General features: G+C 38.4%; 1 protein-coding gene across 4 annotated transcripts; it reads left to right on the top strand.

Moving 5' to 3' along the window:
* Positions 1-66: 66 nt before the first annotated feature.
* On the top strand, positions 67-14,016 carry RSAD1 (radical S-adenosyl methionine domain containing 1). 4 transcript variants are annotated; one of them, XM_081934334.1, is made up of 9 exons: positions 67-209; positions 4,992-5,125; positions 8,083-8,287; positions 9,374-9,739; positions 10,300-10,363; positions 10,596-10,743; positions 12,194-12,248; positions 13,399-13,502; positions 13,606-14,016. In XM_081934334.1, exons 1-9 carry the CDS (start codon positions 78-80, stop codon positions 13,712-13,714), a joined length of 1,317 nt encoding a protein of 438 aa, XP_081790460.1. In that variant the 5' UTR covers positions 67-77; the 3' UTR covers positions 13,715-14,016. The 4 variants fall into 4 exon arrangements, with proteins under 4 accessions (XP_081790460.1, XP_081790461.1, XP_081790459.1 ...); XM_081934335.1 differs by having other exon boundaries at positions 10,596-10,747; XM_081934333.1 differs by having other exon boundaries at positions 10,596-10,756; positions 12,195-12,248.
* The last annotated feature ends 1,111 nt before the right edge of the window (positions 14,017-15,127 follow it).

Genomic DNA, 15,127 nt, shown 5'->3' with positions numbered 1-15,127 from the left:
AGGCGGGTCTTATTTTCTCTACCATCCCTGCCGATGCCAGGGCTGCAGCTGCCCAGGGTGGAGGCGGCAAAAGTCTCATGGAGGCACTGCTAGAGAAACTGCGGGCAGGCTTTCCCGCACGGCTTCGTCAAATTGGACCGCTGGGAAAGCCCCACGCTGCCCATTCCCAGCACCGCCCTCCGGAAGCGCAAGCCTCGCTCTACGTCCACGTGAGTTAGATTTCAGACCGGGAGAACGCGAGCGAAACCCACTGCGCATGCGCCAATTGGGGGACGTAGGGGGAGGTTTCCGCGGACACGCGCGGCGCTGCACGTTCCCTGCCCCTCTGCAGCCGTGCTCGTTGCGCAGGGGTTCCGGTGGCCGCCTCCTTCCTGCCTTCTGCTTGCTTGTGCCGAGGCTTAGAAGGTCTGGGAGTGTTCTGCGCATGCGCTTCTGCAACCCGTGACTTGTTCCTCTAGCTGGCGATGGGTGGAAAAGTTTCTCGAATTTTGGCGGGGTGACGGTCCTGTTTTTCTTTGCTCGGTGTTGTAGGCCAGATGTTTCAGTTCCATGAAGCAGTTTTGAGAGGAGCACTTAAAGCAGGGGTCCCCAAACTTGGCAACTTTAAGACTTGTGGACTTCAACTCCCAGAATTCTCCAGCCAGCATAGGGCTGGGAGTTGAAGTCCACAAGTCTTATTTTGCCAAGCTTGAAGACCTCTGACTTAAATTGTCAAACAGGAACGGGTGTCACAAAAAGGCACTTTTGAAAAAGCATTATTCTTAAAATCTTTTTTAAAAAGATTGTAATTTGTGTAATTGTAAAAAGCACTCTGAGGATAAAGATGTAAATTGTGTTTTAATCTGATGGCTGTCAATCCCAGTTGCTTTTTCAAAAGGCAACTGGACTTCCTTTTTTCGAAGACGTTTTGCTTCTCATCCAAGAAGCTTCTTCAGTGAAGAAAACCTCTTCAAGGAGAAATGAAGCCCAGTTGCCTTTTGAAAAAGGTCCTTTGGGACAACCCTGACCTGAATAACTGACAATCTCCTTAGACATGATGGATGTCAAAGCTTTAGTCATCTTAGTGCAAGTAAACTGCCATTGTTAAAAATGGGGCCAGTAGCACAATGGAAACTGCACACCTGCCCTATAATCTCTAATTAGTATTGCACAAATTAATGGGAACATGGTAATTTCTAGATATGTATTGAGCACACGGCAATTTCTACATAGATATCAACCATACAGGAAATGCTGCAACTTCCCAAACAAAAGTTGACATCAAAAGTAGATCCTGACCCAGCTATATTTTTAACAAAATACTCAATACCTCATTGAGGAAATACTGTAAAAAGAGGAAACATAATAAGGACGTTGCAAAACAGAGGCTCGGATGCTGGCAATGGGAGAAGGGAACCCAACATCCTTTTTGTCAAACTAACATTTGATAAATTCTGCAAAATAGAGTTGGTTTATGTCAGCGTTATGTATAGATGAAAGTGACTGCAAGAGCAGTACTTTTAAAGATAAATGCTCAAAGCTGTAATGGCTCCCTAGAATTTCAAGCTTTTGTTAGTCAAATGAAATATTTTCATCAATCAAATTCAAGGTCCCAATGGGCTGGATTTCAAAAAAGTTCTTGATTAATGTAGACACTCTTATGGATTCCAATGAAGATCTTTCAATGAAGCTATGGGTGCTCCAACAAGAAGAGATTGGACAATCATTTGTCTGAAATGGTATTAGGGTTTTCTGCCTGAGCAGGGGATTGGACTAGACCTCCAAGGTCCCTTCCAATTCTTATTCTGCTTCCATGAAGAAACTGTTGAGATCAATGAGGTCACCTCTGTTCAGAGTAACCAGTAAGGAATTATGTTCCAAGTAAGACAATTTTCCCCCATTATCTCTTCCAAAGCCATGGGAAAATCCTCTTCAGCTGTTCAGATAGCTGCATCTGTTGTGGTTGTTTTACTATCATTATAATGATGATAAATCTCTTAAAGAACAAGTAAGTACTTTAAGCACTACACATTTATTTAGTTATGGATTGAACTCCGTGAGAACTAATATGTAGCTGCCCAAAGTTGCTGTATCAGCGAGATGGCGGAATTAAAATAATAATAAATAATTGTCATTTTATTCCATAATACAATTTAGCAGAAGAGCTGGAGACATATATGTGACAAAAACAAATCCTTAGAGGAGTGGAAACATGTTAGTTAAATAACATTTTAAATAAGGGCTGTGCATAAGCGCACCAATGTGCCTACCGTCCCTGTCCTAACAACCCCATTTATTCGTATCCATTTTATGTATTCATAATCTTGTATGTACTTATATCTATTATCTTATGCACACTTGACAAAACAAACAAATAAATAAATAAAACAGTGTCAGGTTGACAGTAAGTTTTATGAAAATGACTATGGCAACATATCTGATATATTTCTATTAAGACAACTCTTTTCTTAAAGACAGTAACAGTAGAAGGGCAGGGAAGTAACTTTAGGTTTGCTAATTATGAATATGATTACATCATCGATTATCTATGCATATGTATGACTATCATTTTCTTCTTTCCTGAAATATGAGTGTATCCTTTTATCTGAGTACCTCTCATTATTTTCTTGAGGGAATTACTCCATTTATTTAACAATGTGCAGTGACCTTTGATCATTAGGTTTGGGGTCTTGCATTTGATTCCACAAAAACTAAAGACTTATTGTCTTAATAGAAATGTATCAGTTATGTTACCATTGAAATTTTGATAAAGCTTGCTGAAAACCAGGCACTTCGAAGTTGCCAGAATTAGCACATATTAGCACAACCCTATGTTTCTATTTTGCTAACATATTCCCACTCCTCTTAGACTTTGTTTTCCTCACAAATAACAAGTTGTAAATTTTGTGTTGAGGAAAGAAAATCAGTAGTAAGCTCTAGAGGGCATTGTAATCTAGCATTTTATTTCAAGCTCTTAGGAACAAGCCTTTCAGTTGGTTGAATATCAGCTTTTCCTTCTCTCTCAATATCAAGATTATACTTCTGGGTTTTGTTTTGTTTTTGTTAAGTATTAAATTACAATATACATGATATACAGTACAGTATTTTCTATGAATTATATATAATTATATATATAGTAATATTATATAGTAATATATATATATATATATAGTAATTGTACTGATAAATAAATAAAGGGAGACTAGGATAGATCTATTTCGAGCTAATTAGCTCTCATCAGCTAGCCATACCCTTACTGGGATTAGAACCCGGGCTGTATATATCTTAGGCAGGAGTCTTAACCACTAAGCCACGGGTTCTCTTCCTTATCAGTTGAGCCAGGGAAATAGGTATGTATTTATGTTACAACCCCTGGTATGACTAAATATGGGAGGAAGGTCACTACTCCCTCTTTCTGTCCTTCGGCTTATCACAAAGACCATGCAGGCAGAAAACCATATTTTTATTTTTACTGCAAATAATAAAGCAAATAATATACCAAGAAGATAAATTTTGGCTCAGTTCCCAACGTTTGGTTTTAGGTAGGTTTTGCCAGTAGCGTATGATATAGTTGAATGGAAAAGTAGAATTGGTTTTCTGATAATTGTTGGAGGTTGAGGCAATCTTTTTCTCTGTGTGAGTGTTCCTGAAAGCAGGAATCTGACCTGAGCAATGATGAACGAAGCCGATGCTGTAACTATAACAGAAAGGAGCTGGAAACATGCTAGGAAACACACCTAACTCACTCATGTGAGTGAGGAGAGTTAAAAAAAAACATGTTGTCTGTTTATCTATGTGGCAGTGAAGAAAAGCAAAAGGGAATGATGCCAGTTTAATAGTCTTTTAGGCAAAGAGCATGCAGGCACTGAGGTCATAAAGTTACTGAAGTTACTAAAGAGCCAGCACAACATTAACTGGCTGTGATTTAAAAGGCAATAAAATACCATGACACCTTTAAAATCTGTTCAGGACCACCTCACACTGCATAATGCTTTCATTCTAGGTCAAACATCTAGGAGCATATTGCAGATGGAAACAGCTTGGCTAGTGTTCAAGACTTCTCTATAATTTAATTATTAAGCCATTACTTGATGATTATGAACTTCTGGTACACATGAAGAATGCTCCATGACTGAGACACACTCACGTCAATTATGTCACCCATCTGCCCAGCATTTGGGAGATCCCTATTGTTGATGTTTTTTAGGTGCTTATTAAATCATTTCTACTGAATTCTCTCTCTACAGTGGTTCTCAACCTTTCCTGCATCACAGACCCCCTTTAAATAACCTTTTGTGGCCACGGGCCCTGGCCACAGGCCACCAAGACTTAACTCCAGATTTAAATCATAACATTTCTTCAAGTCTTCACAACCCCCTGTGATGACATCGCAGTCCCCAGGGGTCTGCAGACCACAGGTTGAGAACCACTGTCTCTACATTTTTAATATTCTCTGTGTGTGTACTGGGTATGCAAAATTTCAATTTCGAAATATTGCACATGGCTATTTTAAATAAGATTTTAAAGTATATTGTAACTTTTTTTGTATTTTTAATAGTTTTAGTCTCCTCATTTACTGTATATACTACTTGACGATGTTAACATACAAGGGTGAAACATTAAAAAATTGAAACAGTAAGTATGAGGATGCAGCATGGTGCTGAGTATTACTATTCGGATGGGAAAACCCTAGCTAAAGGCGGACTATCTTTATGCTTGGATGGCATTTATCAACTGAAACTAATTTATTGTGAAGCCGGGGTTTTATATAGTACAGTTAGCATTTTGAATTGTTATCACAATGTTTTTAAAATGCTGGGCGTCAGGATGTCTTGTGGCATAAAGCTATTTAAATCTTCACATATCAGGGTAGTTTTAAATAGTTTCTTTTGTGTGTAGATCTATCTTGCTTGGCGATAACTAATGACAGCATAATACTGTTGGCTAAAGATATAAGAAGGCTCCCCTAAAAATGTTTGAATAAAATCCCTCTTGTCATTTTGGTTCCTTAGTGGCCTTACTGTGAGAAACGCTGCAGTTACTGTAACTTCAACAAATATATTCCCCGAAATCTGGATGAGCTTAGAATGAAGAACTGCCTCATTCAAGAGGCCAAGACTTTGATCCAGCTAAGCAAAGTTCAGAGGTAAATGATACAACAAGGTGTAAAAAGGATTTTAAAGTCTCCAGATCTATCCTTTAGGTTTTTAATTAAATGAAGATTCACACACACACACACACACCCATTCTGAATCATTCATCTGTTTTACAAGTCAGTACTTTCCATACAAAACGCCGCAATTTTCCAAAATTCTTAAATGTAGCACCAAGGAGACTTAATTACTTGTCAAATTTGTATAGCCACATATCTCACAAATATGACAATAAAACCAACAATTAAAAACAACTCAAAAATAACCTCTAAAAACAATTCAACATAAATAAGACCACAAAAAATGGATCAGCATGTTGCCCACAATACATCTACCTCATGTGGGCTAGGCTCCCTATTTCCATAAGCTCCTCAAGCTAACGGGGGTATTTTTAAAATTACATTTTATTGAATAATTTTATTCAATTTTACAGTGGTAAAAATTATACAAATTCAAGAAACAGAAGAGTAAATGTAAGTGGTAAATATTTTTTTAAAAAAGGATATCCTTTAAAAAGTGGTTTCCAGTCTTCTTTATGGCAGTTACAAATACATTTATCTTCTATCTACTTTTTTTAAGGTTATATCATAATTCCCTTCACATATTTTATGCTTTCTAATCATAAAATCCATATATCACCAATTCATTTTTTCCCATTTTCAACAAGAAGTCGTAAAGTGTTTCCAGTCACTGATAAATGTAGTTGTCTTTTCACTAACAAACAGTTCAAATTTGCCATTACTACAAATTATCTTCACCAATCATTCCTCCAGTGTAGATATTTCCAATTGTTTTGATCTTTGTGCAAACAATAAATTTATAAAATAATAAAAAATTTGTTGCAGTTTCCATATATAAAAACAAATCTTCCATTAGCCTTTCCTAATTCATTGTCCATAAGTCTCAACAAAAAATATGGCTTCAGTTGAATATTAAATCTTTTAAATAAAGATTTAAATAAATCTTTTAGATCACGGTAAGTAGTTGGGTTCACCACATTTTGAATTAACAATATGTTAACCATTTCTCTTTATCTGCTGTTTCTGTTCTATAAAACAGTTCCTGTGCTGAAAATAAGAAGTCTTCCAGCACAGCCTGCTGATTATATTTATTCCTCATACTCAATATGCCATTCTTAACATAATTATTTTTTAAATCTACACTAACCAGGTTTTGAGAGTATTACAATAATCCAGTGTAGATGTTAAATAAATTATGTGTCAGCCATGTTTGATCTCATCTGGAATTCAGATAATGTGCCTAAAACCACATGTCATCTTCCAGATAAAAAGCTGAATTCAGAAGTAGCCCAGATTGATTTATCCTGATTATTCAGTGAGAGTTCTTCCCCATTGAAAGCAATTGAAATTCTATTCCCAAATCCAATCCAATCCAATAGTAGAGTTGGAAGGGACCTTGGAGGTCTTCTAGTCCAACCCCCTGCCTAGGCAGGGAACCCTATACCGTTTCAGACAGATGGCTATCCAACATCTTCTTAAAGACTTCCAGTGTTGGGGCATTCACAACTTCTGGAGGCAAGCTGTTCCACTGATTGTTCTCCTCAGTTCTAAGTTGCTTCTCTCCTTGATTAGTTTCCACCCATTGCTTCTTGTTCTACCCTCAGGTGCCTTGGAGAATAGTTTGACTCCCTCTACTTTGTGGCAACCCCTGAGATATTGGAACACTGCTATCATGTCTCCCCTAGTCCTTCTTTCTCTTAAGCTAAACATACCCAGTTCCTGCAACCGTTCTTCATATGTTTTAGTCTCCAGTCCCCTAATCATCTTTGTTGCTCTTCTCTGCACTCTTTCTAGAGTCTCCACATCTTTTCTACATCATGGCGACCAAAACTGAATGCAGTATTCCAAGTGTGGCCTTACCAAGGCATTATAAAGTGGTATTAACACTTCACGTGATCTTGATTCTATCCCTCTATTTATGCAGCCTAGAACTGTGTTGGCTTTTTTGGCAGCTGCTGCACACTGCTGGCTCATATTTAAATGGTTGTCCACTAGGACTCCAAGATCCCTTTCACAAATCCAGAAGCACATCTGTTTTGTTTGGATTGAGTTTCAATTTATTTGTCTTCATCCAGATGATTATTGCCACCTGACACCTATTCAGGATATTGACAATATTTGGATATTCATCTAAAGATAGATGAAAAAGAGAAATCATCATATTTACTTGCCAATTACAATGGAGCTCAAATATCTTTATTCTCTCCCAACAATTTTGCATAAATATTTAATATGGAGGGTGATATTTATTCATGCAGCCCAGTGTTCCCTGGGCTGAACACATTTTTCCTATCTTCACTTCCTGAAACTGACTTCAAGGAAAGGCTAGAACTATGATAAAATTGTGCCAAGGACACACATATATTACAGGTAGATTATTAGGATCTGCTATAACCAAAGAATACAAATCACAGCAAATGCAAATAATGTTTTTCACAAAATGTCTTAACAGTCTTCAGTAGCAACCAAGTTATTTTTCTTAGCTTTAGTAGATCCTTGATATAAATAGACTTGTTAGTCTTTAAACAGATGCCTTTAGGGGGTTCATTTGATCCTTGTATACTATTTCTTTACTATTGTCAAACTGATGACATAGCCTTAATAATAATGCTAACCTGTCCTTATTTGGATTTGTTTCACATTGAGATTAATCCAAAGAAACCCTGTGTTTCTGATCTTGAAACAGAGTGTTCACATTCAAAACAGTTTCAAACACTTCCAAAATGATCAGAACATCCCATTTTAAAATTAAGTTTGGTGTCTTGCAGAGCATTTGTCTTTGAAATGGTTCAGAGTGTTTTTGTATAGACCTAAAATATACAAAGGACAGAATGGAACTCCTCATTTCTACCACTTGCTCTCATGAGAAGCTGAGAAAAAAGGGAGAGGACCATCAGTTCAAATAATCCTCTCTTCTTTTTTGACTATAGAATCACTTCTGTATTCTTTGGTGGGGGAACACCAAGCTTAGCCAGCCCGCTCACCATTGATGCTATCCTGGACACTGTCTCCCAATGTGCGCATTTAGCAGAAGGCGCTGAAGTTACTTTGGAAGCAAACCCTGCTTCAGCAGACACCCTCCGCCTTTCTGAGTTCCAGAAAGCTGGCGTGAACCGCCTCTCCATTGGTATTCAGGTGAGAAGTCAGGAGCATTGCTTTTAAGACTGTATTAGTCATCATCCACTTACAATACTAGAATAATAAATTTAAAAGCATACTTAAAATAATCTGGACTAACGTTAAGCAAGTTTACTTACATGGGATGGCAGAAAGGAACCAAAATATACCAGTTTTTTCTGCTCCACTGATGAGTTTCTTCTTTCCTTCATCCATCCATCCCATGTATGGTTTTAAACTACAATGTGATAAGCAGAATGTAAGAACTGTCAACTACTAGAGTTATAAACGTTAAAAAAGCCCATTCATATGCTGTAGGGGAATAAAAACCCAAGATCATGGCCAACCTGACTTATGGGAAATTGCTTCCTAGTTTTAATGAGTTTTTATAATTAAAGTACGTAGAATTTGACATGGAGCATAACAAACAGGAGCTCGATTGAGTGTTTTAGCTGGAATAGCAGCATGGAAGAAAGATTTAGGTATATTTTTCTATTGCTATTCTGGTCAGCATATTAATAGGTTGTTCTTTTCTATGTACAGTATAATTTGGTTAACAATTTATCCTGTATAACCCTTAAAAAAACTTTTTTTACTTGCTACTTACAGGCAAAGATACATTATATGTATCATATATCTATACGTTATATACAGATATTTGCATTTTGAGCATGTGTCAATACACTGTGTACCACTGAGTTAGTATTGGGACATTGACAGTAGTCTTGGGGCTTGCAAGGTAATTTCTAAATTACAGTCCTCGATTAATGACCAGTTGTTTAATGACCATTCTGTTCACAGTCACAACAGCTTCAGAAAAGATTATTTACTTTTTGAACATGCATGGGGCTGATGTAAATCAGATTATTCTTCTTTTTTTACACCTTCAATTTCTTTGGCGTCCTATTTCTAGTCCCTTTTGTGCTTGCATAACAACAAAAGGGAACTACATAGCGGCTGTGCAAGTATGCAAGCTTTTTACAAGATTTTATTTCTTTTTTTCTTACTTGCCATAATCCTAATTCTCCCACAACATACTTGTTTCCTTTTTCTTCAGTTGTAAAGAGTCAAGCATATTCATGGTTTTTATTTCCTTCTGTGCAGTCATTTGACAATGCAGAACTCAAGCTTCTTGGAAGGAACCACACAGCTTGTGATGCTTTGAAAACTTTAGAAGAAGCCAAGAAACTCTTTCCAGGGCGTACGTCTTTCGACTTAATATTTGGTCTCCCAGGACAAACTGTTACTTCCTGGATCCAGGGTTTGGAGAAAGCGCTTACAGTATGCGATGACCATATATCCCTTTACCAGTTGACTCTAGAAAGAGGCACATCTCTCTTCAAGCAGGTCCATCAGGGCTTTCTGCCCACAATCAATGTGGATGTAGTATCAGAGATGTATGAGTGTGCAAGACATATTCTACAAAATTCAGGTTTTCACCAGTATGAAGTCTCCAATTTTTCAAAGAATGTAAGTCTTTTCCTCTAGCTAAACCTTGTGCCATACAACTCAATAAAAGGAAACAGGCCAAAGAAACTCAGAAGGTTCTGGTAATGACATGGGATTTCCCCCCCCCCCCTCTCGCTGTATTAGAAAGATAATCCAAATGTGTTCCTTCTGCCGATGTGAAAGGAATATGATTTCAGAATTTTTCACAATACCGTAGTATTACCTGCCCAACTGAGTAAGATCCAAGTCTTACTGTGCTGATCTCAGGAGAGAATGCTGAAAAAGCTAGAAACAAAAAAAGAGTATGCTTAAAAATAAAAATGCTATATTCTGTATTCTATTCTGCTTTGCACATTGAATTACAGCGGAGGCCTGTGAGAAGACTTTCCTTCCTCCTCCCTGGCCTTCCCCCTTTTTCTTCTAAGCAAGAAAAGTCTCCTAAATGTCTGTTAAGCCCAATGAGGTGCCATAAGGTTTTTTAGACAGCCACTCCTTAAAAGTTGTTTCTTTAATATAATGGAACAGTTGTGTGTAGACTTGCAGTTCCTTAGCATTATTTATTTGTTTGTTTGTTTACACAGGGGGCATTTAGTACTCACAACCTCTCCTACTGGCAAGGGAGCCAATATATTGGCATTGGACCAGGTAAACCTATTTGGGGAGATGATGGGCCTTGAGTTGGTTCCAGTACAATGTACTGAAGTACCATTTCAACTATGGCTTGTTTTTTTGTTTTTTTTTAATATATAAGGGGAGATTGGAAAGTAAGCCCTCCTCAGCTAAAAATGATGTTGCTAAGCAGCTGCCTAATGATTCCTTCTCATATAAACACTAAATGGTGCCATAGGTTGTTCAGAACAATCTCCTTCTTTCTCAGGAGCCCATGGGCGATTTGTACCACGGGGAGATGGTAAGATCCACCGAGAGGCAAGAATACAGACCTTGGAACCTGATATATGGATGAAAGAAGTATTGGCCTTTGGACATGGGACTCGGAAACGGACTCCACTCAGGGAACTGGATATGTATGTAAGAAGATATGCGGAGAGACTCTTCTTTATCCTTCCCTTTCTTTAAACATTAGTGGTATTCCTGAAAACTCAGCCTTATTAATAAGTGCATGAACCATCATTTTATATCCTACATTGCACCCATAATATTGGTGCAGTGGTTAGAATATTGGTGCAGTGGCTGACTCTGCCCACAGCCAGGAATTCAATCCTGTTTGGCTCAAGGTTGACTCAGCCTTTCATTCTTCCAAGGTCGGTAAAATGAGGAGCCAGATTATTGTGGGCAGTATGATGTCATTTGTAAACCACTCAGAGAGTGCTGTAAAGTATCATGGAGCACTATATATGTAGTATTCTTCCAATGACGTCAGGCTTACCCTGCCTGACTGCCGGCAACAGCCAAGCCGCGTATGATTGGATAAGACGCGGCTTGGCTAAACGCGGGCCTTTTCTCTCCCCTGATTGGTTGCCCTGCTTGACAGCTCCATATAAATAGCGAACGGCGCGAACGGAGGCATCGAAGCCTTCCCAGCGCCACAAATTAATCTGCTGCCTCAGAGAGTTACGATGACTGTTAGGCTCGCCTGTTGCGATGGTCAGCGTGGTGGTGTCAGCGGCCGCTAGATCCCACCTTCGTCGCCAGTGTTAAAAGGTGGGCAAGGAATAGGCTGACACAGCTGAGGTAATTCAAACAGTTTAATCACAACAGGTCTTACAGCAAAATACAGGAGAGAACCAAAGCTTTCCCTGCTTGACAGCTATTTATATGGAGCTGTCAAGCAGGGCAACCAATCAGGGGAGAGAAAAGGCCCGCGTTTAGCCAAGCCGCGTCTTATCCAATCATACGCGGCTTTGCTGTTGCCGGCAGTCAGGCAGGGTAAGCCTGACGTCATTGGAAGAATACTACAATATAAACCTAAGTGCTATTGCTGCTGCTATTTTGAATCTGGAACCTATTATATATTTAAATTCCAGTTTCCTTAAATTCAAAGTGCTAAATTACATATAAATCTTAGTCTGTACCTGCTTTTTGGAGCTATGTAAAATTTATCTCTCTCTCCGATCTACTTTTTTACATGGCCTTTTTACTTTACAACTCTGATTATGTTAGTGAAATCTTTTAAAACACCGAAGAGATGCTGTAGAAGGAACACTTGCCTGAAAAGTTTAATAAAAATATGATTGCTACCAGACATGCCACACCTACTTAATCTCTAATTTCAAGATAGTAAAAATGTCCTTATAGAATTGTTGTAGAGCTTATTCAAAGCATACAAACACACACACACTCACACACACACAATTTTTGAAAGTAGATGAGTAAAGGTGCTGCCCTGGTTAATATATTAAAATCATTGACTAGTTCCCTTTCCCCCCACTGTTCTTGGTACAAATATATGTTTATCAGAATTCTAATGGCTGTGTTGCTTCAAAGTTTGGGATCTTCCATCTGTCCTTTTTGCAGACTGGAGGAGGTTTTGATGCTGGGACTCCGTATGGATATAGGAATCACACACCAGGTATAGTTCTCATATTTCCGTGTGATGGCTGTTCACGTTTGAAATGTTTGAACCATTTATTGTCATAATTCCAGAGCGCTCAGGTAGAATGATTTTGCAGAAGTGGCTCATTCCTCATTCTTTCTCTGTATTGTATGCCTTTTCAGTTAATTGTGATTGCATCACTTAGCAATGGAAATTCCAATTCCAATTGTTGTCCTAACTCAAGGACTACTTGTGGTTAATGCTAGAGATAGCAGAAGAATAAATAGCACATAACCCTTGTTTTAGAAACATGACTTGTGATTACTAAATACATATAGACATTAAGAGATCCTCCTGAGATTTCCAGTAAAAATGAGATTGGATTTTAAGACCTACATATCTCTGCTCAGTTTTTTTAAATGCTAGTTTATTTTTGTAAAATAGGAATTGTTCAATGATCTGTCAAAGATGGGACCAAAAGTGGCAACTGACTTAAAGATGTTACTAAAAAAAGAACATTTCAAGCATTTGTAGTATGTCAAGTGATGTTCTATTAAGCCTATCTTGCAGAAATTACAGGAAGCCTTCAACTTACAACCATTTGTTTAGTGACTGTTCAAAGTTACAACAACACTGAAAAGTGACTTATGACCATTTCCCACACTTCAGGACCATTGTGGCATCCCCATGGTCATGTGATCAAAATTTAAATGCTTGGCAACTGGCACATATTTATGACGGTTGCAGTGTCCCAGGGTCGTGGGATCAGCTTTTGTGGCCTTCTGACGAGCAAAGTCAATGGAGAAGCCAGATTCCCATAACAACAACTGCAGTGATTAAGGAATGTGGCAAGCAAGGTTGTAGACAAAACTGAACAATTGTCTTGCTTAGCAACCAAAATTTGGGCTCAATTGTGGTCTTAAATCGAGGACTACATGTATAGCAAAAAACCAAAGGTTTTAGATAGATAGTAATCCAAATTGTAGTGATGGATCCTAGTTAAATTTGACCTCTATACGTTAATTTTCAAAAGAGATTAAAATTCTGACAAATTCATCAGGATGACATTTTAAGAAACATATTTCCTAGCATCATTTGTGTTTTCCCAAATTAGCCCCCAAATTAGTTCTTCAGTTGAAAAAAATGTAAAAAAAACAGTTTTAAGGGTAGGTTTTTCTCTTTATAGCATTGGTTGCAGTTTGCCCCCAGTCTCAGTCTCTGGGATGTGTTTGGTGGAGCAGAGGAAGTCAAAGAGCTGGAAGAGCATGGGTTGCTTTTTCTGGATGGCAGGTAAGGGGGCTGAGGATTCATGTACCTTAGGAAGAGGGTACTAGTATATTTGGAGGGGGATTCAGCAAGGTCTTTCTTCAGTAACACTTGTTTCTTTTTGTAGGGGACTTAGGTGCTCTTGGAAGGGTCTGGCTGTGCTTGATTCTCTCCTGCTGATACTCCTGAAGCAGCTCCAAAAGGCCTGGATGGGAAGGGAAAAGAGTGAGAACTAGCTACCAGTATAATTTTCATATTGGAAGTTAAAGAGCTTTCAGAGATGGTTTATACTCTGGAAAATTGTTCCAATGCAAAGGTCATATCCCAAGAAATGAACGTCTCTTCAGTGAAGCCAATGAACTGATTGTCATGCTACTGGATGCAGGGTTTGCTCTGAACTGAACAATTACTGCATCCCTGGCTTTTGTCTCTTTATACTAGGATGAAAAATGATCTATTATTCTAGTGTCATTGTTGCTTGTACTGGAAATAAATGAAGCATGAAATATCTTTACACTGCATAAATAAATGGATTATACAGGAACTGGTTTTCATTAACTAGAATCTTCCACTTTTGTAAGTACTAAATAAAGGAATGTTCCTGAGGGAAGAATTAACCGTGAAGATAATAAAAGATTTGTATGTTGTAAATACAGGGGCACTTCTCAGTACAACTCAGTACAACTGGAATGTCTTTGGGCTGTTGCTTACACACAAAAGCTACTAATGCTTCTAGCACAATAACTTGCCATACAACATTCCACTGCATTCATAATCCCAAATTTTCATTAACATTTGACCTGTTATGCTCCCTATTGAAATTCCAAACTCTACCATAGGAACAATCTGAATTGGTTCAAGCAGCCTGCTGTGCTGCTTCTCTTTTATGATTAATTCCATGCAACCCATTCTTGATAAGGCATTTACTGGAATTACTGGAATACAGGTACTCCTTGGGTTACAATGGCAGTTGGGAGTGGAATTTCAGTTGCTAAATGATGTGGTCAGAAAGCACAATGTCACATGACCACATCATTTAGCATGGCAATTGCTGCAGTCCTCATTATCATTGTTAAGTGAGGATTGGGTCTTAAAGTGAGCATCTCCTTGCAACTTCCAACACCTAAATTAGTGGGAAAGAAAGTTGAATGCCCCAGGCAGTTTGCAAACAGGTAACTGGCAACTGCTACTGTGTGGGAGAGGGAGTGAAGAGGTGTATGGGTGGGCAAGGAGGCATGGTGCAAGTATGGCTTGGGGTGGCTGCTACTGGGTGGGGGAGGGTGGACAAGGATACATAAGTACCAGGGAGAGTGTGCAAATGGCCAGGGAGGTACAGCACAAGTACAATGAGGCTCAGGGAGTGGACGTGATGGTGTATCAGTAGCATGTAAGATACATAAATATAATTAATAAATGCCTTCTAATACTTTTGCTAATTGCTAAGTTTTCACCTGGAAACTAGGCTGAACAAGCATGCAAATTCACCAACCTTTTTATTCATTTTACTGTATCTTAATTGAGACCTGTGACCTCTCCCCCCCCTCTAATTTTAATAAAACTTTATAAATTGGATACTAAAATATGAACGAAAAACATTTTCTCCATGGTGGAATGTTTGGTCTCCAGAAAGGGAAACAGATGAATATTGC

Source organism: Natrix helvetica (genome assembly GCF_964273705.1).
Source record: "Natrix helvetica genome assembly, chromosome: 1".
Classification (NCBI taxonomy): Eukaryota; Metazoa; Chordata; class Lepidosauria; order Squamata; family Natricidae; genus Natrix; species Natrix helvetica.
This window is presented reverse-complemented; position numbering and strand designations above follow the sequence as displayed.

Coding starts and splice junctions, on each gene's coding strand:
- RSAD1 (XM_081934333.1), top strand. CDS start 78: ATGGAGGCACTGCTAGAGAAACTGCGGGCAGGCTTTCCCGCACGGCTT. Junction 5,126..8,082: donor CAGCTAAGCAAAGTTCAGAG/GTAAATGATACA, acceptor TTTTGACTATAG/AATCACTTCTGTATTCTTTG. Junction 10,757..12,194: donor TGGATATGTATGTAAGAAGA/TATGCGGAGAGA, acceptor CCTTTTTGCAGA/CTGGAGGAGGTTTTGATGCT.